Source organism: Schistocerca americana, chromosome 2, assembly GCF_021461395.2.
Source record: "Schistocerca americana isolate TAMUIC-IGC-003095 chromosome 2, iqSchAmer2.1, whole genome shotgun sequence".
Taxonomy (NCBI): Eukaryota; Metazoa; Arthropoda; class Insecta; order Orthoptera; family Acrididae; genus Schistocerca; species Schistocerca americana.
This window is the reverse complement of record NC_060120.1, coordinates 606,061,331-606,088,585: the sequence shown is the minus strand read 5'-3', so window position 1 is coordinate 606,088,585 and position 27,255 is coordinate 606,061,331. Positions and strand designations below refer to the sequence as shown.

At 38.5% G+C, this 27,255-nt stretch overlaps 1 protein-coding gene across 2 annotated transcripts in view; it reads left to right on the top strand.

Moving 5' to 3' along the window:
* Nucleotides 1–27,255, top strand: part of LOC124595379 (deubiquitinase DESI2) — a 124,605-nt gene that overhangs the window by 76,917 nt on the left and 20,433 nt on the right. For both annotated transcript variants that reach the window (XM_047134097.1, XM_047134096.1), the window contains exon 3: nucleotides 20,099–20,171. In XM_047134097.1, coding sequence (XP_046990053.1) covers nucleotides 20,099–20,171 — 73 coding nt within the window. The remainder of the gene's footprint in view (nucleotides 1–20,098; nucleotides 20,172–27,255) is intronic.

The following is a 27,255-nucleotide window of genomic DNA, read 5'->3' as shown; positions in this document are numbered from 1 at the left end:
ATATATATATGTTGAAGTTCCACATGATACCTCTTCAAAACTACAATATTTTGGTTTTCTGATGATTTGTTAAAGTGTTACAGACCACTATAAATTGAAAAATTGTAATAAAGAAACAAAAAGTGATAGCAATCTGATTTTTTTTTTAATAAACTGTGAACATTTTTGGCTTATTGTGACTTTCAAAATTATGTTTTGAAAATAAAAATAGTCACAGGATGCTAACTGTTTTGAGAAATGATAAAGTGGAAGTACTGCTAACTGTCAGCTTTGACATTAACACATGAAATTGTTAAACTGTCAAAATATTTGTACATAAATTGTTTTGAAATTATTTTCTCCAAAACCCCTCTTAAATGTTATGAAAATTTCATGGTATGTTTGTTGGTCATTGTACTCAAGGAATTTAACAATCAGTACTTGACTGTACAAAACTTGAGAAATTTTTTAGGTAGACCTAGCTCTACTTCAAAGATCAAAAAACCATGGACATTTTAAATTGACCACTGATTTTAAGTAAATGTCGTGCAAAACTGGTATTTCTGAATCAAAATATTTATTTACAACATTATAAGTGGCAAAACAATTTATAATTATGTTTGAAAGCATATTATAACAAAAATGAGGTACATAGAATATTTATGCCACATTTTCTTTTTATGGTGTTATTCACAAATTATTATTGTCTTCTGCCATGTTTTTACTTCTTTGTGACTTTCCATGAAATCTTCTCATTGACTTTGTATAGCCGAGCTGAATTTGCACACGGACAGTGAGAATCTGACAAGAGCAGAATTTGGAAATGAGAACTGCACACGGATCTTATGATGATGGCCATGTGAAAGCACTAGCAGGAGCATGAGATGTTGTATCTTGCAGCTCATGAGAGACACTTATTATCTGTCTCACCCACCACTGATTGTCCTGCTCACAACAAAATAAATAGCTCACTACAAAGTCTTCTGATGTATACTGTGGTCTCTGCGTTGCACACACAATAACAGGATGCGTTTCATGGAGAACCATTCTTGCAATGTATGTGCCACTCTGGGATGCAATCCAGTAGTGACTTGATTGAATTCCTACCACAGGCTTCATAGCAGACCACTCTTCTCTCTTTTGTAAACAGAATTCCCTTAATTTACTTTCACTTAGAATTAAGACTCTCATGTTTGTTACTAGTGTGGATATGGTGTGTACAACTCTAGTAGCATCTCTTACAGCATCAACAGCTTCATGCTAGAGATTAAATCTTGATGTCTACAGAGACCTATACCAATTTTTTCTCTTAATTCCTGTACTACACAGTTGACCAAGCTCATAAAGCTGAAAGCAGTTTTTAAAATGAGATGCTGCACTATCAGTCACATGCACATGCTAAGGAAATGCATTGCCTCTAGATGCTTTGTTGTTGTTGTTGTTGTTGTTGTTCTTGTTGTCATCGTCGTCTTCAGTGCAGAGATTGGTTTGGTGCAGTTCTCCATGCTACTCTGTCCTGTGCAAGCTTCTTCATCTCCAAGTAACATCCTTTGGAATCTACTTAGTTTATTCATCTCTTGGTCTCCCTCTACGATTTTTACTCTCCACACTGCCCCCCAATACTAAATTGATGATTCCTCAATGCCTCAGAACATGTCAAATCAACCAATCCCTTCTTCTAGTTAAGTTGTTCTGCAAATTCCTCTTCTCCCCAATTCTATTCAGTACCTCCTCATTAGTTACGTGATTTACCTATCTAATCTTCACCATTCTTCTGTAGCACCACATTTCAAAAGCGTCTATTCTCTTCTTGTCTAAACTATATATCGTCCATGTTTCACTTCCATACATGGCTACACTCCATACAAATGCGTTCAGAAAAGACTTCCTGACACTTAAATCTATACTTGATGTTAACAAATTTCTCTTCTTCATAAACACTTTCCTTGCCATTGTCAGACAACATTTTATATCCTCTCTACTTCGACCATCATCAGTCATTTTGCTCCCCAAATAGCAAAACTCATCTACTACTTTAAGTGTCTCATTTCCTAATCTTAATTCCCCCAGCATCAGCTGATTTAATTCGACTACATTCCGTTATCCTCATGTTGCTTTTGTTGATGTTCATCTTATATCCTCCTTTCTAGACACTGTCCATTCTGTTCAACTGCTCTTCCCGGTCCTTTGCTGCCTCTGACAGAATTACGATGTCATCAGCAAACTTCAAGGTTTCTATTTCTTCTCCGTGGATTTTAGTTCCTACTCTGAATTTTTCATTTGTTTCCTTTACTGCTTGCTCAGTACACAGATTGAATAACATTGGAGATAGGCTACAACCCTGTCTCACTCCCTTCCCAACCACTGCTTCCCTTTCATGCCCCTCGACTCTTATAACTGCCATCTGGTTTCTGTACAGATTTAAATAGTCTTTTGCGCCCTTTATTTTACCCCTGTCACCTTCAGAATTTGAAAGAGAGCATTCCATTCAACATTGTCAAAAGCCTTCTCCAAGTCTACAAATGCTAGAAATAAAGGTTTACCTCTCCTTAATCTATTTCCTAAGATAAGTCTTAGGAACAGTATTGCCTCACGTGTTCCCACATTTCTACGGAATCCAAACTGATCCTCCCCAAGGTCAGCTTCTACCAGTTTTTCTATTCGCCTATAAATAATTTGTGTTGGTATTTTGCAGCCATGACTTATTAGACTGATAATTCAGTAATTTTCACACCTGTCAACACCTTTTTTTCTGTGGGATTGGAATTATTATATTCTTCTTGAAGTCTGAGGGTATTTCGCCTGTCTCATACATCTCGCTCACCAGATGGTAGAGTTTTGTCAGGGCTGACTCTCCTAAGGCTATCAGTAGTTCTAATGGAATGTTGTTTACTCCCAGGGATTTGTTTCAACTTAGGTCTTTCAGTGCCCTGTCAAATTCTTTACGCAGTATCATATCTCCCATTTCATCTTCATGTACGCACTCTTCTATTTCCATAATATTGCCCTGAAGTACATCGCCCTTGTATGGACCTTGTATATACTCCTTCCACCTTTTTGCTTTCCATTCTTTGTTTAGAACCAGTTTTCCATCTGAGCTCTTAATATTATTACAAGTGGTTCTCTTTCCTCCAAAGATGTCTTTAATTGCCATTTAGGCAATGTCTATCTTATCCCTATAATTATATGCCTCTCCATCCTTACATTTGTCCCATAGCCATCCCTGCTTAGCCATTTTGCACTTCCTGTCGATCTCATTTTTGAGACTTTTGTATTCCATTTTGCCTGCTTCATTTACTGCATATTTATATTTATCCTTTCATCAGTTGAATCTTCTGCTACCCAAGGATTTCTACTAGCCCTTGTCTTTCTACCTACTTAATCCTCTGCTGCATTCACTAATTCATCTCTCAAAGCTATCCATCCTTCTTCTGCTGTATTTCTTCCCCCATTCTTGTCAGGCATTCACTAATGCTCTCTCTGAAACTCTGTACAACCTCCAGTTCTTTCAGTTTATCCAGGTCCCATCTCATTAAATTCCCACCTTTTTGCAGTTTCTTCAGTTTTAATCTACAGTTCATAACCAGTAGATTGTAGTCAGAGTCCACATCTGCCCCTGGAAATGTCTTACAGTTTAAAACCTGGTTCCTAAATCTCTTTATTACCATTATATAATCTACCTGATACCTTTCAATGTCTCCAGGCATCTTCCATGTATATAACCTTCTTTCATAATTCTTAAACCAAGTGTTAGCTATGATTAAGTTATGCTCTGTGCAAAATTCTGCCAGGTCACTTCCACTTTCATTCCTACCCCCTTTCCATATTCACCTTCTATTTTTCCTTCTCTTCCTTTTCCTGCCATCGAATACCAATCCCCCATGACTATTAAATTTTCATCTCACTTCAGTGTCTGAATAATTTCTTCTATCTCATCATGTATTTCTTCAATCTCTTCAACATCTGCAGAGCTAGTTAGCATATAAACTTGTACTACTGTGGTAGGCGTGGGATTTGTGTCTTATCTTGGCTACTGTAATGTGTTCACTATGCTGTTCGTAGTAGCTTACCCACTCTCCTATTTTTTTATTCATTATTAAACGTACTCCTGCATTACCCCTATTTGATTTTGTATTTATTACTCTATATTCACCTGACCAGAAGTCTTGTTCCTTCTGCCAGTGAAATTCAGTAATTCCCACTATATGTAATTTTAACCTATCCATTCCCCTTTTTAAGTTTTTTAATGTACCTGCCCAATTAAGGGATCTGATATTCCACACTCCGATCCATAGGATGCCAGTTTTGTTTTTCCTAATAACAACGTCATCCTGAGTAGTCCCTGCCCAGATATGCGAATGGAGGACTATTTTACCTCTGGAATATTTTGCCCAAGAGGGCACCATCATCATTTAACCATACAGTAGAGCTGCATGTCCTTGCGAAAAATTACAGCTGTAGTTTCCCCTTGCTTTCAGCCGTTCGCAGTGCCAGCACAGCAAGGCCGTTTTGATTAATGTTACAAGGCCAGATCAGTCAGTCATCCAGGCCGTTTGTTGCCCCCTGCAACTACTGAAAAGGCTGCTCCCCCTCTTCAGAAACCACGATTGTCTGGCCTCTCAACAGATACCCCTCCATTGTGGTTGCACCTACGGTACGGCTATCTGTATCATTGAAGCATACAAGCCTCCCCACCAACAGCAAGGTCCACGATTCGTGATTTGGAGGGGGGGGGGGGGGGGGGTGCGCTAGATGTTATGTCATCAATTATCATGCTGACAGCCTAACATGCATGTGCAGTGTCCTGAATGGGATCATCACTGACAGTAGCCAAACCGTGTAATGTTCCAAGGAAATGGGCAACACACATGAAAATAGATGCCTGTGATGTGTACCAGTGGTAGCTTTGAATTTCATTCTGCAAAGCAACAGACCAGATGTCAGAAAATTCAAAATGAGGAACCAATGTGTCAGTATTCTGGGATGTCGCTGATTTAACTACTGCTATGACTTGTCTCTGAATCCTCTGGATATGGTGGTGAGCTGTTTCTTTCTTAATTAATGCCTAACCTCTGTAACAAACTTCTCTTGCTCTACGGTCTTCTTCACCAACTCTCCTCCCTCCCACAATGCGTAGGTTATGTCATTGTCAGTATCCTGAAGGTGTAATGCTTCAACAGTCACCACTTCAGCACCAGGAAACATGGTACACTCCTGAAACCAACATTTATCTTGCGGCTCTTGACATATACACAAAAGTGTCAGGTCCATCTCTGTGCTCTTCTTTCCTGTGATACTGCTTATGCTGAAACAAAGAAGTTTCAAATTAGTGCAGTAAATACATTTCATTGGCTGGCATTTTACCCATTTTGGTCACAAGGAGTAGAATTTTGAGAGACTAATTTTTAATTTCAGGTTCTTCTCTTTCAGTAGGAGATGTGCTTCTGTTATTGATCTTGTCATATATCTTTTTACCTTATTAATGTTTTCACCATTTTTACTAACAGAAAACATCAGTGTGGATAGGACTTTGCCTGCTGCAATCTTTTTCATCATTTAGGTAATATTCCAGAGCAAAATTAAGCATATCATCTTGCAACGGATGCCCACAGTAAGAATCTGGGCATGCCCAAATACCTTTCTCATCCTTTGTTTTATTAGCTTTTCAATCAAATAATGTGAGGAAGTGGGTATGTATTTCTGTATCTGCTGCTTAGAGTAGCTACCTGGTATCAGTGTTGGTAACTGTACTTTCTCAGTATGGGTGGCCGCAGAGAGAGCAGTATTTAGGTTTCGAAACTACACACCGCATTTTGTGCACATATCACTATCTTCAGGTTCGGCTCCAAGTGCATCTACATTATACACTTCACAAAGTTTTGAAGACATTGCGTGTGCAAAATTTGTTTCAATTCTTCTCCTTTTCTTTTTACATACTGTTTTCTTCTTGTGTGTCCTACCTTACCTGGACATTTGATTGGGGATATCGTAGGGGCTACAGCAGAAATGTTAACATTCAACGCATCAACAGCTTCACACTCAGGAATATAAACATCTGCATTGTCTTCTTCAGTTTCACATCCGGGTGAGTGCGTTATCACTAAATTTCTTCTTGTAGTGAGTGTAGGAATTCCTGCACGATGGATACGATGCTAATACCTTTACTTGAGGACAAAGATATTTCTGCAGTACCTCTGACAGATATGCAAAAACTGTGAAGTGTTTTTCACTTTTGTTAAACACCACCTTCTCGTTATTTTTTTCATAGTCCATACACCTCACTCTTTCAGTACTGTATTTCCTCACTGACATTGTATCTAACAAAGAGTTCAAACCACACAAAAAAACTCTATGCAGAATGGTTTATGTGCAAGTTATCACTCGTTCGTTAGAAACAGAAGAGCACTGGAAACAGTGTTGCCAACTTGCATATTTTACTCTAGAAATTCAGTGATGTGAACTATCCAGAATGTTGAAAAATTTTTGACACTCTGCTCAGCAAATTATTGCACACTGTGTTTGCACTGACTACTAACATATTAACCAAACAATACTTGGTGTAATTCTGAAAAGTTTTTGGATGGGGGTTTTTGAGTAAATAATTCATAAAAACTCATAAAAATGCAATTTTTTTACGTTTTTAGTAATAAATATTTACATAGTACAGATAGCTGGAGTACAGAAGATACTGTTTATAATTATATCAGTAGTATCTGGCAATATGACAGAAAAGATAATGTTCTGTGAATTTCCAAATTAAAAAAAAAAAAAAATCATTGTAAGTGGAAAAAATAACTTAAATTTTGTATTTTCATCATAAATTTGTAAGTTAAAGGATGCCAATAAGTGTGCCGGTGTCAAATAAATTTCAGCACACTAAGAGGGAGCTTTAATGCAAAACATCTGCCAGGTCTTCAGTGCTTTTGGTTTATTAGTTATATATATATATTTTTCTTCTCTACTTTTTAAGAGTTGTTTACAAAATATACATTTTTCAAAGGGCTGTACCATTTACAAAAATTAACATAAAATGAAAATATGTTACTACTTAACACTTACGATATAGAGGTCTAATATATATTTTTCCCAGAGAAATTCATGACCACAAGTTGACATGACCTGTATGATTTGAGATGAAATCACCCTATACAATATTTGTTGCATTGGCTGCAAGTAATTTTGTAAATGCCAAATGCATCAAGATCTGTATCTGGCAGTTTTATATAGTGAACAAACTTCATACTTTGGTTGTTGGTGCTGAATCTGATTTTTGCATGTGTTTTTGAAAAGCCTTGCTAATTTGTCAGACATTATACCAAAATATGGCAATCAATTTTCTATATTTGTTTGCCTACTGTGATACTGTGAGTTGTGTATGTAGTTCGATCTTGTTCATTCAGTTCTTTTTTAGCTGTTGTGATATTGTATTAATGAGTGAAGGATCATATGCATAGTTTATTGTGGTACATTTTATGGTTTCTATTTCTTGTTGGAGTTCAATATATAGAAGTGGAAATTTACAGGCTCTGTATAGCATTAATCTGTGTGAAGATTTTTTGGGGGAAGCGGGATGCGTAGAGGAGTTGGGTATAATGGTGTGTGTAGGTTTTCTGTAAACACTGCATCCACACAGCCTGTGGTAATGACAATAAACAAACAACATGACAGCTCCACACTAGCAGAAGACACACTAGGCATCCATTTCTGGCCAACTACTGCCCCTCCCCCCCTCTTCCTCAGATGCCCCAACATCCTCTACAGCAGTGAACACTAAATTGCTTTAAGACAACTTATTTTTAAGCAACAATTTTCTTTGTGCATAAATGCCTAAAGGTGGGCAGAAGATGCTCGAAATGCGCATTATGTTAAATACAAAACAAATTAAAGTGACTGGTAGCAGAAAATACAAATAAATAATTATTCCACACACTCACAGTTCCCAAATGAAGCCGATATGGCCACAATTAATAATGAGGATAAATTATTTAGACTTTGCTTTTTGTGAGATGCAGCAACTGATTTCTCATGTGCATTTTCACCCCTTTTTCTAGCAAAATTTGAGCAAAATGTGAGAGGTGCATTAATTTATTTGGCTATGATGCCTTCAGTGTCGCAATATTTGGCTCTTAACAGTATATTAGATAACTTTGTAAGAAATGCATTTTTAATCAAAGATGATATTTTTGATCCCCTTCTGGTCTTTAAAATCATTGGGTTTTTCCTATCCCATAAAAGTTTTTTCAAACAGGTATCCTATGATCACTAACTCAGCTGCTATATGTAATTATATGTGGCTGTGACTGGTTGTCTGACCATTTTATTGAGCTGATATTTGGGGCTCTAAATCTGAAGCTTTATGTGTACAAAAGCTTTATCAGTAGTAAAATGCACCACTGATAACTAATAATTTGCATTGTAATGACTCTTAGCCTCCAAAAGGAGACTGAATTATGCCATATATTCAAGTTGTTGTAATGGCTAGAAAAGCATAGTTACTGTCACAGTTAAGCATAATTAGCTGTTACACTCTGAGTCCAGTTGTGTTTATTTGTAATGGGTAGCAAATTAGAATGTGGACACAGCTGCAGTTCTTCAGCTGTCTGTTCCTGTATTAGACAATGTAGTATCCACATATGATAATTTTCCTGATACCCTCCTGTGTATATTCTTGTAGATATCTGTTAGTCCAATTTCAGGATTACAGTGAATAGTGTTAATTTTATGGAAGCTCACTGCTTATGGTCTTTATTTGAAGAGTACTTTATTTGGCAAGTTGTTCATCAAACTTCTGAAAACTCACCAGGTGCCTGTGTGAAAAGCAACTGCTGACAGCTTGAGTAATTTGCTTAAGTTCTGTACTACAGTATTATCAAAGAATAATCTTACATAGAGGACCTCTCCATTTATTAAGAGAAAGAAATCACAGTTTTTTTTCTATAAAAAGTCTTTCTGTATCTGGGGAAACTGTTTTAAGAAGACAAATTGCCCAGAATTACTAAAAATTGTGTGCTATCAGGTAATGTAAGGTACATAATCATGTTGTAAAGAAAAAGGCATGGTAGTCACTGCTAAACAGTGTGAGAATTATGTCACATCGATCATTATCTAGTAATGAGGCAGTATGCAGCAATCTTGTTGTACATATGTGAAAAGATTCTATAGGATAAATTTTAAATCATGTATAGATTGCCTTAGGGTAATTGATAGGTGATGGTATGATTGATCCAAGAAATTTCACAAGACACATTATTTGTTGGATGATGAACTGAGGACTGTATTTCCTTCAGTGGACCAGTTGGACAAAACTGAGGCAGGTGTCCAGGATCTTCTTCTGCAGTACCATTTGATTTATTGAATGATAGCAGAGGAGGTGCATGTTCTTAAACCTGTTTTTCAAGTGAGTGCAAAATGTCACAATCTTTTTTCTGATGATCATCATCAATGGTGATGAAATATGGTGCTTACATTATGATCCAGTCACAAAATACCAAACCAGTGAATGTATGAGCTTGAACAAATAATCCGAAAATGTGAGGGCTGTGCAGTTGAAGATGAAAACTACGTTCATTTTATTTTCTAACTGTATCAGTATCATCCACAGACTCACATTCAGTGGACAAACTGTTACTGGAAAGTGCAGCAAAATGGTGTTGGATCACAACTACAAAAGTCAGTCACATGCGACCTAATTTTTTGTGTAATGAGGAGTGGTTTCTGCAGATGTTGGCATGTGCCTCAATGATTGCCAGCCAATTTTTCTACCAAACACTAGGTGGCACCCTCCTCCCTCCTATACACTCACTCAGTTTGAATCACTGGATATTTTTCTTTTTATAAAAGTGAAAGGACTTGCGAACAGTAGTGATAAACAGTGATGCAGGTCTTGTACAAATGAATAAATTCGTGTATTCACAAAGAGAAAGTGGTCTGGCTAGTGCTAATCTTCAGCAGTCACAACTCCCATTTCTCCATTAGAAACATGCAGTAATTGATAGGAAGCTATCAGTGAGAAATTCTGAAACTTTACCTAAGTAAGTTGTATCTCTGAAAGAGTACTTTATTGAGGCACTGGAAGCCTTTGTTGCTCTGAGGGTATTCTGATAGTCTTTGGAAATTAGAGCTATATTGGTCAGAGTGTGGGGACGAGGATGCAGCTCATATTGTTAATGGATGTTGGTTATGTATAAACTTGAAATAATAAAATTTTCTATACACCAACATATATATTTTGGCAAGCTTTTGGAGCTCCTTCTTCAGGCAGAAGGGTTGAAGGGAAAGGAGGACTGAAGAGACGTAGGAAAAGGTGTAGATTTCGGGGAAAGTCACCCAGAACTGTGGGGTATGGGAGACTTACCACATGGGATGAGAAGGAAAGAAGTGTGTGTTCTGCCGCTGCTTGGTGAGTAGATTTTTTAATCTATCCAATTAAATTATTTTGTCAAAAATTGGTTGTTTTCATTGTTATAACATGTATATTTTGCACTAACTTTCCTGGCAGACTGTGCTTGACACATACACAGAAACAGTGGTGTTTTCTTTCCCCTCCAACAAGAGAAAGAAATCACATGGGTCCATCTGATGCCCAAAGTAGATTTGGGAATGTCTGAATTTGGGACTAATCAGAATAGTTATATTTTGGGAATGTGAGCAGATACGTGATTGCAGTGGGAAAGATGTTTGGGAGATATGTTTCAGGCTGCTTTTCTTACTCAAGGAATTTACAACAACATACTTGGGCATACTAGCTCATGGATACTCTCTCCTTCATATATGACTGACACGTGCGTGATTAGTCTGTCCATAATCCATGCTCTCTTCATGTCTATTAGACAAAATTCATCAGGGAAGTTCCTTGCACTGTACTGCTACTGCCTCTAGGTGAAATTGGTAGAGAGACTTGCTTTGTCATTAGCTGTAATACACTGAGGTGACCGAAGTCATGGGATAGCGATATGCAGATATATGGATGGAGGTAGTATTGCGTGACACAAGGTATGAAAAAGGTAGTGCATTGGTGGAGCTATCTTTTGTATTCAGGTTTTTCATGTAAAAATGTATCCACCATGATTATGGCTGCACAACAGGAATTAACAGTTGTAGCTAGAAGCATGGGACATTCCATTTCAGGATCACCAAGGAATCCAATATCCAAGTGTCAAAGACTGCACCGAGAATATCAAATTTCAGGCATTACCTCTCACCATGGACAACATAGTGGCTGACAGCCTTCACTTAAAACCAATAGAAGCGGCATTTGTGTAGAGTTTTCAGTACTAACACACAAGCAACACTGCAGGAAGCAATGTGGAAAGTATGATGAATGTGTCTTTTAGAACAGTGTGGCAAAATTTGACATTAATGGGCTATGGCCCGAGACGACTGATGCGAATGCCTTTTCTAATAGCACAAAATTGCCTGTGATGCATCTCCTGGGCTCGTGACTGTATCAGTTGGACACTAAATGACTAGAAAACTGTGGCCTTGACAGATGAGTCCTGATTTCAGTCGGGAGTTTGGCGCTGACCCCATGAAGCCGTGGACCCAAGTTGTCACCAAGGCACTTTGCATGCTAGTGGTGGCTGCATAATGGTGTGGACTGTGTTCACATGAAATGTACTGGGTCAGAGGTCCAACTGAACTAGTCATTGACTGTAAATGGTTATGTTTGGAGACAATTTGTAGCCATTCATGGATTTCATGTTCCCTGACCCTGACAACAATGGAATTTTTCTGGATGACTGTGACATGTCACCGGGCTGCAGTTATTCACGATAGGTTTGAAGAACATTCTCGACAGCTAGAGCAAACAATTTGGCCAACCAGATTGCCGACATGAATTGCATTGAACATTTATGTAACATAGTCAAGAGGTCAGTTTGTGCACAAAATCCTGCACTGGCAGCACTTTCACGGTTATGGTCGGCTGTAGAGGCAGCATGGCTCAGTAATTCTTCAGGGGACTTCCAACAGCTTGTTGAGTATGCTGTGTTGAGATTCAGCACTGCCCAAATAAAATGATGCCCAATATGGTGTTAGGAGGCCTCCTGTGACTTTTGTCACCTCCGTTTATTGATTACTTTTGTTCTGGCTTGCTATAATTGAACCTATCAAGTGTTTTTTTGGACATAACTGCAATTGTTCAGCCATCTGTTCCTATATCAGACAGTGTAGTGTCCACATGATGGAATCTTCATACCTTTTAGTATCTCCGGGGTTCTTCCATGTATACAAGCTTCTTTCGTGATTCTTAAACCAAGTGTTAGCTATGATTATGTTGTGCTCTGTGCAAAATTCTACCAGGCGACTTCCTCTTCCATTTCTTAGCCCCAATCCATATTCACCTACTACGTTTCCTTCTCTCCCTTTTGCTACACTCGAATTCCAGTCACCCGTGACTATTAAATTTTCATCTCCTTTCACTATCTGAATAATTCCTTTTATTTCATCATACATTTCTTCAATTTCTTCGTCATCTGCAGAGCTAGTTGGCATATAAACTTGTACTACTGTAGTAGGTGTGGGCTTCGTATCTATCTTGGCCACAACAATGCGTTCGCTGTGCTGTTTGTAGTAGCTTACCCGCATTCCTATTTCCTATTCATTATTAAACCTACTCATGCATTACCCTTATTTGATTTTGTGTTTATAACCCTGTAGTCACCTGACCAGAAGTCTTGTTCCTCCTGCCACCGAACTTCACTAATTCCCACTATATCTAACTTTAACCTATCCATTTCCCTTTTTAAATTTTCTAACCTACCTGCCCGATTAAGGGATCTGACATTCCATGCTCCGATCCGTAGAACGCCAGTTTTCTTTCTCCTGATAACGACATCCTCTTGAGTAGTCCCCACCCGGAGATCCGAATGGGGGACTATTTTACCTCCGGAATATTTTACCCAAGAGGACGCCATCATCATTTAATCATACAGTACAGCTGCATGCCCTCGGGAAAATTATGGCTGTAGTTTCCCCGTGCTTTCAGCCGTTCGCAGTACCAGCACAGCAAGGCCGTTTTGGTTATTGTTACAAGGCCAGATCAGTCAATCATCCAGACTGTTGCCCCTGCAATTACTGAAAAGGCTGCTGCCCCTCTTCAGGAACCACACATTTGTCTGGCCTCTCAACAGATACCCCTCCGTTGTGGTTGTACCTACGGCACGGCTATCTGTATAGCTGAGGCACGCAAGCCTCCGCACCAACGGCAAGGTCCATGGTTCATGTTTTTTTTTTTCCGGTTATATAACAATGTGGAAAGGATAGATTGCTACCCGCCACACGGAGGTGGTGGTGATTAGCAGACAGGCACAGTGGAAAAGAAAGACCTATTTGCTATTAGACTAAGTACTTCATTAGATGTAGAAAACTGACACATTCGTACAAGCACAATTCACAAACCAGTTTCCCCCTATGCTCCAGGCACTAAGGCCCAACTGCAACAGCATCTGATGGATGTGATTAGCATGCTTTGTTTGAATGCATATTAGGGGCACAGAAGATGCGTGGGACAGGAAGAGAGTGGGATATGAAGGTAGGGCTAGTGAAAGATGCTAGGTGCACCTGCGGGATCGTGCAGGGCAGAGACATGGTGGGGTCCGGGTAGGGCTGCTGGGTGTTGCATAGGGAGGCTATGCTGGGGTGAGGAGAAGTAGAGAAAGGGATAAGGACTATCCACAGAAGGTGTATGCAGTACTGGAGTGCATGGAGGGAAGGAGATAGGCAGGTGGGGGGGCAGGGACCAGTGAAGGTTGAATGTGGAGGTTACAGGAACAAAGAATATGTTGCAGAGAGAGAGTTCAGACCTGTGCAGTTTAGAAAATAAAGTGTTGGTGGGAAGAATTCACATTGTCAAGCAGCTATCCTATCTTGAGAAATGAGGAGATGGTTTGCATTTCTCTGAGGCTATAGATACTGCATTTATCAGTAGCTTAGAAGTTAGCTCAGTTGAAGGTGAATGGACATCTCTAAAAATGGCAGGTGCAGACAAACATAGGTAAAAGAAAGCTAATTGCGAAGAAACCTGTCAGATGACATGCTAAGTAATTGGGTGGTCTGGAAACACTTGTCATTTATGTGGATAGACAGCTTGTTGTCAAGCCCATGTAGAATGTGGCATAGTTGTTGCAGCTAAGTCGATAGGTCACTTGGCAGCTTTAACTGTTAGTGCTGTCTTTTTTGGGGGTAGGAGATGCCAATGGCAAGACTGGAGTAGGTGGTAATAGGAGGATGTGTGGGGCAGGTGTCGTCATGTGCTCTCTTGTCATGTGCTCTGTTGCAGGGCATAAGGCAAGGAGTTGGGTGCAGGGGTTGAATAGGGACACACAAATATATTGCTTAGGTTGGGTGGCCAGTGGAACAGTGGAATAGCACTGTCGAGGGGGTGGGGAGGATATTCCTCATTTCAGGTCATATTGAGAGGTCAAATACTAGCAGAGAATATGATTCAATTACTCCACTCCTGGGTGGTTCTGAGTCACGAAGGAGGTGCCCATTTGTGGCTCGGCAGTGAGTGTATGTGTGATGGTAGGCTACTGGGAGACGAGGCACAGGAGATCTACCTTCTAGACAAGGTGTGGTTGGTAGTTTCTTTTTTTCCACTGTAGACTCCACTTTTTACTTGAATTACATCCTTTTCTATTAACTACATCTACATAGATACTCCGTAAACCACTGTACAGTGTGTGCTATTCCATTCACAAATAGAGTGACGCAAAAACAACAGTCTATATGCCTCTGCGAGCCCTAATTTCTTGTATCTTATCTTCGTGGCCCATACATGCAGTGTATGTTGACGGCAGTAGAATCGTTCGGCAGTCAGCTTCAAATGCCAGTTCTCTAAATTTTCTCCAAGTGTTTCTCAAAAAGAACATCATCTTCTCTCCAGGGATTACCATTTGAGTTCCCATAGCATCTCTGTAAAACTTACATGTTGTTTGAACCTACCAGGAACAAATCTAACAACACACCTCTGAACTGTTTCGATGTCTTCCTTCTGTCCAACCTGGTACAGATCCCAAACATGGGAACAGTACCTTAGAATATGTTTCACCAGCATCCTGTATGCGGCCTCCTTTACAGGTAAACCACTCTTTCCTAAAATTCTCCCAATAAACTGAAGGCTACCATTCACCTTTCCTGCCACAGTTCTTAAATGCTCTTTCCATCCCATATCACTTTGCAATGTTACACCCAGATATTTAAACCACTTGACTGTGACAAGCAGGACACCAGTAATACTGTATCCCAATGTTATAGGTTTGATCTTCCTACTAATCCTCATTAACTTACATTTTTCTACATTTAGGGTTAGCTGCCATTCATCACACCATCTGGAAATTTTGTCTTAAGTCGTCTTGTATCTATCTACAGTCACTTAACTTTGACACCTTACCATACACCTTGGTATCATCAGCAAAAATCTGCATATTGCGGCCCACCCTGTCCGCGAAATCATTTATGTATGTAGAGAATAACAGTGGTTCTATCACAACTCCCTGGGGCGCTCCTGACGATACCCTTGTCTCTGATGAACACTTGCCATCGAGGACAACATACTCTTTTCTGTTATTTAAGAATTCTTTGGGCCACTGACATATCTGTGAACTTGTGCTTGTACTGTTGTTAACAGTGTGCAGTGGGGCACTGTGTCAAATGCTTTCCAGAAATGTAGAAATATGCTGTCTGCCTGCTTCCCTTCATCAGTAGTTCTCAGTATATCATGCAAAAAAAGGGCAAGCTGATTTTTACAAGATCGATGCTTTCTAAAACCATGCCAATTCGTAAACATAAGTTTCTCAGTCTCGAGAAAGTTTATTATATTCGGACTGAGAATTGCAGGGCATAAGGCAAGGAGTTGGGTGCAGGGGTTGAATAGGGACACACAAATATATTGCTTAGGTTGGGTGGCCAGTGGAACAGTGGAATAGCACTGTCGAGGGGGTGGGGAGGATATTCCTCATTTCAGGTCATATTGAGAGGTCAAATACTAGCAGAGAATATGATTCAATTACTCCACTCCTGGGTGGTTCTGAGTCACGAAGGAGGTGCCCATTTGTGGCTCGGCAGTGAGTGTATGTGTGATGGTAGGCTACTGGGAGACGAGGCACAGGAGATCTACCTTCTAGACAAGGTGTGGTTGGTAGTTTCTTTTTTTCCACTGTAGACTCCACTTTTTACTTGAATTACATCCTTTTCTATTAACTACATCTACATAGATACTCCGTAAACCACTGTACAGTGTGTGCTATTCCATTCACAAATAGAGTGACGCAAAAACAACAGTCTATATGCCTCTGCGAGCCCTAATTTCTTGTATCTTATCTTCGTGGCCCATACATGCAGTGTATGTTGACGGCAGTAGAATCGTTCGGCAGTCAGCTTCAAATGCCAGTTCTCTAAATTTTCTCCAAGTGTTTCTCAAAAAGAACATCATCTTCTCTCCAGGGATTACCATTTGAGTTCCCATAGCATCTCTGTAAAACTTACATGTTGTTTGAACCTACCAGGAACAAATCTAACAACACACCTCTGAACTGTTTCGATGTCTTCCTTCTGTCCAACCTGGTACAGATCCCAAACATGGGAACAGTACCTTAGAATATGTTTCACCAGCATCCTGTATGCGGCCTCCTTTACAGGTAAACCACTCTTTCCTAAAATTCTCCCAATAAACTGAAGGCTACCATTCACCTTTCCTGCCACAGTTCTTAAATGCTCTTTCCATCCCATATCACTTTGCAATGTTACACCCAGATATTTAAACCACTTGACTGTGACAAGCAGGACACCAGTAATACTGTATCCCAATGTTATAGGTTTGATCTTCCTACTAATCCTCATTAACTTACATTTTTCTACATTTAGGGTTAGCTGCCATTCATCACACCATCTGGAAATTTTGTCTTAAGTCGTCTTGTATCTATCTACAGTCACTTAACTTTGACACCTTACCATACACCTTGGTATCATCAGCAAAAATCTGCATATTGCGGCCCACCCTGTCCGCGAAATCATTTATGTATGTAGAGAATAACAGTGGTTCTATCACAACTCCCTGGGGCGCTCCTGACGATACCCTTGTCTCTGATGAACACTTGCCATCGAGGACAACATACTCTTTTCTGTTATTTAAGAATTCTTTGGGCCACTGACATATCTGTGAACTTGTGCTTGTACTGTTGTTAACAGTGTGCAGTGGGGCACTGTGTCAAATGCTTTCCAGAAATGTAGAAATATGCTGTCTGCCTGCTTCCCTTCATCAGTAGTTCTCAGTATATCATGCAAAAAAAGGGCAAGCTGATTTTTACAAGATCGATGCTTTCTAAAACCATGCCAATTCGTAAACATAAGTTTCTCAGTCTCGAGAAAGTTTATTATATTCGGACTGAGAATATATTCAAGGATTCTGCAGCGAACAGAAGTTCGGGATGTTCACCTGTAATTTTACCAGTCTGTTCTTTTACCTGTCTTATGTAATAACGTTGCCTGCACCTTTCTCCAATCACTTGGGTGAGAGATTCATGAGAAAGCTAGCTGGGTAAGGAGCCAGTGCCAAAGAATACTCCTTGTAAAATCAAACTGGGCTTCTGTCCGGACCTGGTGATTTATTTACTTTCGGGTCTTTCTGTTTGTTCTCTATGCCAGGGATGCTTATTACTATGTCATCCATACGGGAGCCTGTCCAATGGTCAAATGATGGTATGTGTGTACAGTTCTCTTGCGTGAACGATTTCTTAAACATAGAATTTAAAACTTCAGCATTCGTTTTGCTATCTTCAACTGCCACACCAGAATGGTCAACAAGGAACTGAATGGAAGCCTTAGACCCACTTAGCCATTTTACATAAGACCGGAGCTTCCTTGGGTTCTCTGCCAGATCTTTTGCTAAAATGTGATAGTGGTAGTTGTATGTTTTGTGCATAGATCTTTTCACAGGCACCCGAATATCTACTAAATTTCACTTGTCATTTTTTGTGTGTTGCCTTACGAGTCGAGATTGCAACAGCCTCTGCTTCCTCAAAATCCTCCAAATTTCGTTATTAAACCTTGGTGGGTGTTTTTTTTTTTCCCCTTTCCATGCTTAATCCATGTACTAGGCACACAACTCTCCAGACTACAATTTACAACCTGATAAAACTTTGCCCATAATTCCTCTACATCCATCTTTCTGGAACTAAGTGATGTCAGTTGACTGTCTAAGAGAGATGCTAATGACCACTTATCTGCTATACCTAGCAGGTTCTCCTGGCCTACTTGACTGATTTATTAACTTTCATAATCATAGTTGCTTCAATGAGATCGTGACCACTAATCCCCGTTTCTATACTACTAACCTTGTTGATAAGGACTGGCCAATTTGTAGATGCAAAGTTTAAGATACTTCCATTGTGTGTGGGCTGGGAAGCAAGCTGCTCAAGACACGTTTTCAGAAAAGTGCTCAAAAGTATTTTACATTACTGTCTGTCTGTGCCCCCAGCAATGAATCCATAGACATCCTAATCTATACTCGGTAGATTAAAGTCGCCTATCTAGTATTGCATGATCTGGGTATTTACGCTCTATTGACACTAGACTTCCTTTGAATGACTCTAGAACTATCACAGCAGAATCGAGTGGCCAGTAAAAAGTCTAGCAATTAACTTGGTTTTGCCTACACCAGTTAAATGCGACCAGAAAACTTAACCCTAGAATGGTCGGTCGAAAAATAATGTCAAGAACAGTAGGGCTGGGTCTGTGGGACCCAATAAATAAATCACTTGTAACAAATGACAAACAGTATGTTTAGATCAAATGTCGAATTTTTATTTTGATTAGGTACTACTAAATGCTATAGTGACATTAGTTCAACTTCTCTGCATCATACAACAATTACTGGGGGAAAAAAACTGAAACTTATTCACCTTTGTGGTACTAAATGTCAGTAAACTGAAAATACAAGTAAATTTGACTGAAATAAGAATATAAATGAGAGTAAGTTGTAGAAATAAGAAGGAAAAATGATGAACTTTCGTTGTATAAATGGAAATCATGAATTTGAAGAATGTGCGCCTGAAAACCGTTAGCACAATTGAGGCCAAGGGGAAAACAGAGACAAAAACTCAGAACGTAGGGTGTCCAGTCACTTGACCTGACACTAAATTGACCTCCACAGCATTGGAGAAACCAAAAGTGTTAAATACATCTAACCCAAACAGGTGTGCTGTATGGCAATGATCCACAGCAAGGAAGGTGAGAGGGTGAACAACAGATTTGTAAGAGATGGGAGCAGAGAACTGACCTACGATCGGAATCTGCTGTTTATTGCAGGTAACCAACTTCTGTGAAACCTGCCTAAGGTGACGGGAGCCCAAGTCCTTGTATGTTTATGTGTTTATTAAAGTCATTGTAGCTCCTGTTTCCACTTCATTTTTAGTGGTTTATTAAACACACACACACACACAAGTCAGTAAACAATTTGCTCAGGGAAACAGTCATTGTAGAGATACAGTTTGTGTCCTTCGGTACTACTGTAACGACCACATTTGAAGAGAAGTTACACATGAATGCAATGTGGCCTTTCTTTTGACACTTATTGCAAGCTGCCAAACGTTAAGGCATGCAGCACACTCGTGCTGGACGAAGCAGACAGAAGGGGGGGTATGCCGCCGTTGCTGCGATGCTTCCTCTTGCTGCTGTGGTATAACCAACACTGCCCCAAGTGACAGTGAGTCAGAGGTTTTACTGTTCCGACAGCTTACTCATCCTCCTGAACACTTGCGGACCGTGACACTTCAAAGGACTGTGCTGTATTTAGCACATCCGTAAGCATTGAATTCTCTCATTGAACTGCTTTTTTGCAGAGTTCCCTGTCCTGGGCCAGACAAATCATATCATGCACCATGTGATCGACATAGTATTCGTTATGGGTACTAGTGACAAATTTATGATGGCTCAACCCATGTAATTCTGCAGCTCAGGCTTTGTAAGATTGGTTTGGGCGTTACTGACAACTGCAGTGACCTCCTCTTTTTTTTTTTGCCAGAGGAGCGGTATCCGTCTTGTTTCGGTAGAAACTATTCAACTCTTCTGCTGGATTAATTATGTAACTGAAGTTATCATAAACTTCTCCATTTTTTTACAGTATTGGATTAACGAGTATACTACCCCTATTGGCCTCGGTGTCTTCCATTCTGGTGTCGAGATATATGGGACCGGTAAGTTGTACTTGGTGTAACTTCTTTTTCTTATCACCATATGTGGCAACTTACGCGTAGTCTTGTTTCCATATTGTCACCATTTTTATCAACTATTGTAATTAATTCTGTGTGTTACATAATATTACATAAATTTCAATAGAAATTTGTTTTAGCACTTGTACCATTTCACATTTATGAGCATCACTTTTCTATTGTTGTGGTTTGTTAAATCCTCACTAGAAGACAGTAATGAAGACTTGTAGATGACTTACACCTATTTGTAAGCATCACAGTGGTGTTTTGTAATAGATTGCTGTGTGAAATGGTAACTCATTCAGTTTTATAATCATGCCAGTTTCAAAGCCACTGTTGGGTAGTGGTCTCCTCTATACTTTCTCATATGTTAACAGTTTTAACCTATGGCTTCCCTAAACCTCCCCAATGCTTACTGAGCAGCTGTCAGATAGTATCACTTTCCAGAAGCTGGTAATACATGCTCACCGTAAACTTTGTGTTTCAGACAAATCAGATACTTTATTTTCAAAATTTGTTTTTTGTTTAGCAAAAGCACCCTAGGCCATATCTGCACTAGTTTCTCACCCTTCCTCATCATCTACTGATTGTTTCCACCTACCGTAAACATAAAACCTCATAAACTGTGCTGATGCTGTTGCATCATTCTTGTGCCCAGTGTTTTCAGTGTTTTGACTTTCCATTATTTTATTCATATTGTGATTGGTTTCTGGGGCAATGTACACACTTGCTCTGTTAAGTTTTTTTAAGACACATTAACCTTTTTTACGTTGTTATAACCAATTCTGATCAGCTAGTATTCATATTGAGACTAAAGGCACTAGCTGCAAGCAGTTTTTGTTGTGTTGTGTTGAGAATGCAACATAAACCACTTGCAGCATGTTCCTTTAGCCTGCAGATGACTATATAATTCTGTATAAAAAATGAGAACATAATTGGCCAACCACTTAATTTACATGGACTGCATCATTTTTCCAAATTGCTGTATTAAATTCTTCCATGTGTTAAAGTTTCTTGCTGACAGGCTCTCAAAACAATGTCAGTAGCAAGACTTAAGGTGGTTGAGGTACTGTCCCATTAACTTTTATTCCTCTTTTAATTTCCCAGTTCAAGGATCTGAACACCTCCTCTATGGCTGTTTAGAATAATTTTGGTGTTGTGTGATGCCCTTCCGTCGCCAGTCTTTCAATACATTATGAAGTCTAATGGAAACTAGCATTGATGAATATATTATTCAGTATACATTGATTGAATTGGTGTTTTGTTTCTCATGGGCTGTTGTTACAGATTTGTTTGAGAGTAATAAGGTTTTCAAAATGTATGAATCCCAGGTCAGGTGGTAATGCATACTTATTGTGTTGTTCTGTAATCTTGTTCAGGACTTGCAAATGACCCATTGTATTATTTCCACTTCAACGTCCAGTTTATTTCTTTGATTGATTAAAATCCACTGGTTTTTCTCTGCAGTTGATGAATTTCAGTGATTATCTTCTCCATCATGGAGAGGAGCTTAAAAGTTCTACACTTTTCCTCCCATTAGTTGTGAAGAATAAATGGAACTTTTTGCTAGTGTGGAGATTTTTTTATTTTCGTCATCCACAGATATAATGTTAACAATTTTGTGAGTTTATTTTGCATTGCTTTATTTCAGGCCTTAACCATTTCTATTGAAACATCACCTCTAGGCACCTTTCTTTTCTTCCTGTCTGAAATGGCAACAGACACCGTATTTTAAAAAATGTCCAGAATATTGTTATTTTCATGTTCACTACCTCTTGATTAACTATTCAGACATCAAAAGAAATTTTCGAAGGATGCACAGTTTTTGCGACATCGTTATTGTGCCATTTAACTGATGGAATGTGGTGGGTACCCAACATAAGTTCTTGTTTTGTTACATTTCTATACCCTTTTTGTTTTCGATTATTCATCTTACCATATTTTTGCCATACCTTCTCACACAATGTTAGAAACATTTCCAATTAGTTTTGTTAAATTCAGGTCATTGCAGTACGTTTCTAATATTGTTTGTTTGAAAATCTCACCGCCTCCCCCCCCCCCCCCCCCCCCCATTTGAAATTTTGTTTTATTTCGCTTTCTTTATGGTTGCAACATCTTTTGCTGTCTAAATAAGTACTTGTCTTAGCCCTTTCCAGTCAAGGTTTTTTGCTCTGTACTGACACTGGGCTTGTAATATTTGCACTATTACATATAATGAAATTATGTCAAGGCCAACCATAAACTAAACAATAAAATAAATTACACATACATTATAATACTGATCATTTCATGTTTTGTTTTTGATTTCATGTATTTTGTCACTTAGGTGCTATATCTCTTCAGGGCATGATACTTTTCGAAGCATTGACCCGGATGGAGTGCTGGTTCTCTGGAACATGTGTTGCATTAGTAAACAGTTTTCCTTCTACCACCTTTTCTATTCCTGTTACTGCAAATAGCACAATCTTCACTGTTATACTTTTCCTTGGAGTAAATGTAGTGTGGTGCACACACACACACACACACACACACACACACACATATCCATCTGCACATATACAGACACAGGCAGACATGTGATACGTCTGCCTGTGTCTGTATATGTGCGGATGGATATGTGTGTATGTGCGAGTGTATACCTGTCCTTTTTTTCCCCGAAGGTAAGTCTTTTCACTCCCGGGATTGGAATGACTCCTTACCCTCTCCCTTAAAACCCACATCCTTTTGTCTTTCCCTCTCCTTCCCTCTTTCCTGATGAAGCAACATTGGGTTGTGAAAGCTTGAAATTTGTGTGTGTGTTTGTGTGTTTTTTATTGTGTCTATCAAAATACCAGCACATTCTCGTTTGGTAAGTTACAGTCCAGTAGCTCGTTAGGATGTTTTTGTGAAGTCTGATTGATTTCTGTATTTTCACCACCCATCAGAAGCATGCTGGTCATCAGTGTCACTGCTACTTGTAGACTGTGTGTATTCATCTCTATCAAATTTCTGTATTTTGCCTTCACTGTCACTGTTTCATGAACTATAATTACTATTGTCATTACTCAAATCACTTGTATCACTCATACTTTCATCCAATATCTCCAATATTGCTGTAGGATTATCACATAAATCGCCATTTTTGTTGTTACAGTTCAGGTCACCACCTTTGGAGTGAACTAGAAATAATAGCAGTTTTCATTTGACAAATGCTTCGCAAGGAGTACAGTGGTGCAAGCCCTGACATAAGAGTTGTAACGAATTGAAGTTTGTGTTGGGTGACCCACGACATACAAATCTATTGCAATATTTGTGCGGTCGGGTCTGCCCTGCCAGTCGAGTGCTAGGGCTGAATAAATATTTTGAATTTACTGCTTAACTTAATCGGGTATACCTCTGTTCTTATACAAATTTCTGTAAGAGACCTTTCAGATTTCCTGCCTAAAGGATCTGTTTGTTTCTAGCTTTGTATCTACTTTTGGCCTGTACTTTTGAGTCTATGATCTCTTGCAATTGGTCACATCCTGCACAGTTTCTTTATTGTTTGTTGTAGTACAGTCAGTTTTGTTTTAATTTCTATTTGCTCCTTCCTAAAACCATTGTCAGTTTGTTTTCGTTTAGAAAACTTGTAAGACCTCTTAATGCTTTTGATCTTACATTTTTGTTTAAACTCCTTTTATCAACTTACAGGTGTTTATCATAAACATCATATTGTTTTTAATTCTATTTATCATTGTACTGAATGTTTCAAAATGAATATCAGGGTTTTAAGACTTTGTAGTGTTTATTACAATCCACTTACAATTATAAATAAAACATCAAATGAAAGAGCAATTCAAACAGTTTATCTTATAAGTGTTTATGGTTTAAGCCAGAAAATAAGATAAAATAATGTCACAAAAATACACAAATAAAAATTTACGTTTGTGCAAAATTCTGCTAGTAGAAAGTTTTTTTTAAATTGTAATCAGGATTTAAAAAATCAAATATGCGCATATTGAATTGAAGCTAACAGTAATCTGCTAAATTATTACTATTATTTTTAATTAACTTTTACCCATCTAAATCCACACATCCTATGTCCTACCACATTGTAATAAGTTCGCTTTTATGCCTGCACCACGCACTGAATTCTTTTTAAAAATCAAAGTTATGTCGAGATGGCTCTTCAGTTTGATCATCAGAAGTGGAGTAACTCTTTCTGCAGAAATACGATTTCTGATATCTGTTTTTGTATTGTTTTTGCAACTATCACTCACATTTTACTGTGTGCATGGGAATTTTAGTGGCATATTCTATAATTCAATATGGAAGAGAGAATTGTTCACTCAGTAACATAAATGAACACTATTAGCTCTTTGAAATTCATTCCATGTATCTATTATCCAACTCTCTCTTAAACTATGCCTGCTCCAAAAATAGATCATTTCAGTTTACAGATATGACAGAATTGATTAGTACATATATATCTGCAATTTGCATTTACCATACTCTTCATTCCTGTAGTTTTTGGGATACAATGTATCAAACACTTCAATCTTATCTAAATCCCCTAGTCTCTCATTTAAATTTATAAGAAAGTTGTGTAAGAATTTGCAAATTGTGTACTGAAGAACACTTCCGTGCTGCAGTGAATCTTGTATTATGTTTCCACAGAACTCGAACTCACTTTCTTGAAATTGTGGAGGTATTTTATCAAGTAAAGGACTGTAATTTGGACCAGGTTTCTTGTATGCACAAGTTCATGAACATTTTCATGCTCTCAGGATCTAAATTCGATTTTTGAAAAATCAGACACAATATATTAACAAGAAACATGGCATTTTTCGTAAAAGTCATTATTTACAAAAATTTAGACACTTTGCATTTTTTAGTAAGCCAACAGCTTTTATTACCTTTTTGCAGCACATGTACCAAAGAACTCTAAATTACATATTGTGAATTTACTGTCTCCCCAATGAGAGCCAGCAAATGGCAAAAGTCGTGACCGTTCAAAATAGCTATAAACTCTGTTTATATCATCTTCAAACTTAACAAGCTCCAACCGGTATTCAGCTGCTTGACTGACTGCTAGAGCTAATCAGTGGGGCACACAGTGCACAGATAATGTATGGGGGGTAATTGTTTTTAAAAAGAGTTGCCACTCCACATCGAACTCCTGTCATAACAGATGCACCATCAGTAGCAGTTGAGGAGCATTTGCTCTTATCAGTGCCACATCTATCCAAAATTCCAAGAACACATGGATATATATCTCTCGCAGCACACCAAGCAGACACAGTGTTAGGTAGTGTATGTGTATATATTCCCCTTCTTCACTGTTTTTGCATGAGTTTCTGTTTGGGTAATGGCAGTAGACTCGTCCATTCATGATTGAATGCCACCAGGCTGACTTTATTTTTGATAAAATATCATCAGTAATAATTTTACACATTGTATCTTTCATATTGTGAATACTGTCATAACTTTCATAATTTGCATTGCCACTGGACGTTAATGTGGTCAAAGGAGGACAGCCTAAGTCTCTGCATAGTTCTTTTAACATAGAAAACTTTCTTGTAGCAATATTTTCCCTCTTTACTGTGTAGATGACTTTCATAGTGGCTACTACACTTTTTACAGAATGCAGCTACGGCTTTGACAAAATTTAGTGCCTCTAACGACTCTCGAACTGAAGTGTCATGGTCTGCCGAGATTTCAGACCTCCTTAATGTATCAGCTTTGACAACACAATATCTTAGATATAAAAGAAAAATAAAGAACCTTTAGTGTTCACAGATTTACTTGTATGTAGCTTAGAAGTTGTAACTAGAGTATGATGTAATATATAGAATTCAAATTATTTATTTATGCGGAAATAATTTAGACGTATTATCAAGCTAGGGGGTGATGTAGATTAATGCAGAAATAGATGTACAGCTTCCAACATCTAAGTTCGCTATTGTGCAGCTTTCATTGTGATGACCAGTTTCAGCAAACTTCGTTGTCATTGACGGGTCTTCTGCGCTACATTTCACTGAATCTTGATCAAATGCATCTTATTTCATATCAGGCATCACAGAACGATATTTTATGAACAAGAAAACTACAGTATATCAGCAAGTCAAGCATAAAATAATTAATACATAAAACACCATACGTATTGCACTGATTATACAAGCTCATGTTCGTACATTAGCAGAATGAAGATTCAGAAGATCCTGTGATGGCAACGTAGTTTGCTGAAACCAGTCATCATGACATAGGCTGTACAATAGCAGTCTTGGCTGTTTGAAGTCATACTTCTGTTTCTGACTTTTTTTCCAGGGAAACCTAATTTGAGTTGGATATATAGAGAATGATTTTATATTCATCATTTGTATTGCTATCTACATTAAAAAAAAACTATTTAAACTGGTAAGTTCTCACATTTGTTGTGAATGGTAATTAATGCTGCAGCTTACCTGTTGATGACACTGAACAGTTCTTCTTTTTCCTGCTCTTGCACAAACTACACACAAATAACAGAATTTCTCTTGAACATGGCACTTTGCACCACTTACGTAACATTTACCACTTTTCCACTAATTGTTTATTTGGTATGCCTATTTTAGTATCAGGTTTTGTTTCTTTTGTATTTCCATATTTTGTTTCATTGGGACTAGGACTTTGTTCCTTTTTCTTCCTTAAAAAAAGTTTATCCATCACTTCTTAAAATGCACAAACACACACAGTGTGCATTTGACGAGAATAAATGAACCAGGCAGACCTGACCACTAATGAAATCCACTTGCTGGAAGGGAAAGTGGCATACAATTCATTTGAGTGACATATTGCTACTGCTCCTTCAAACCTGGAAGGTTGTGGTTTTAGCATCTGTTGTTCAGTTCTGTGGCAAATACATCATCACATTCTGGGAGGGAAGACAGCTTCTCTGTGTTTGTAGCCTAATTGGGAGCCTCCTTCCCCAGTGCCAGCTTTCACAAGGCTCAAAAGAACAGAGTTCTACATGCACCCACTCTCTCCTCTTGGAGAAGGAATGAAATGTGAGATTTATTTATTTATTTATTTATTTATTTTTTTTTTTTTTTCAGAATGTTGTTGCATTTTT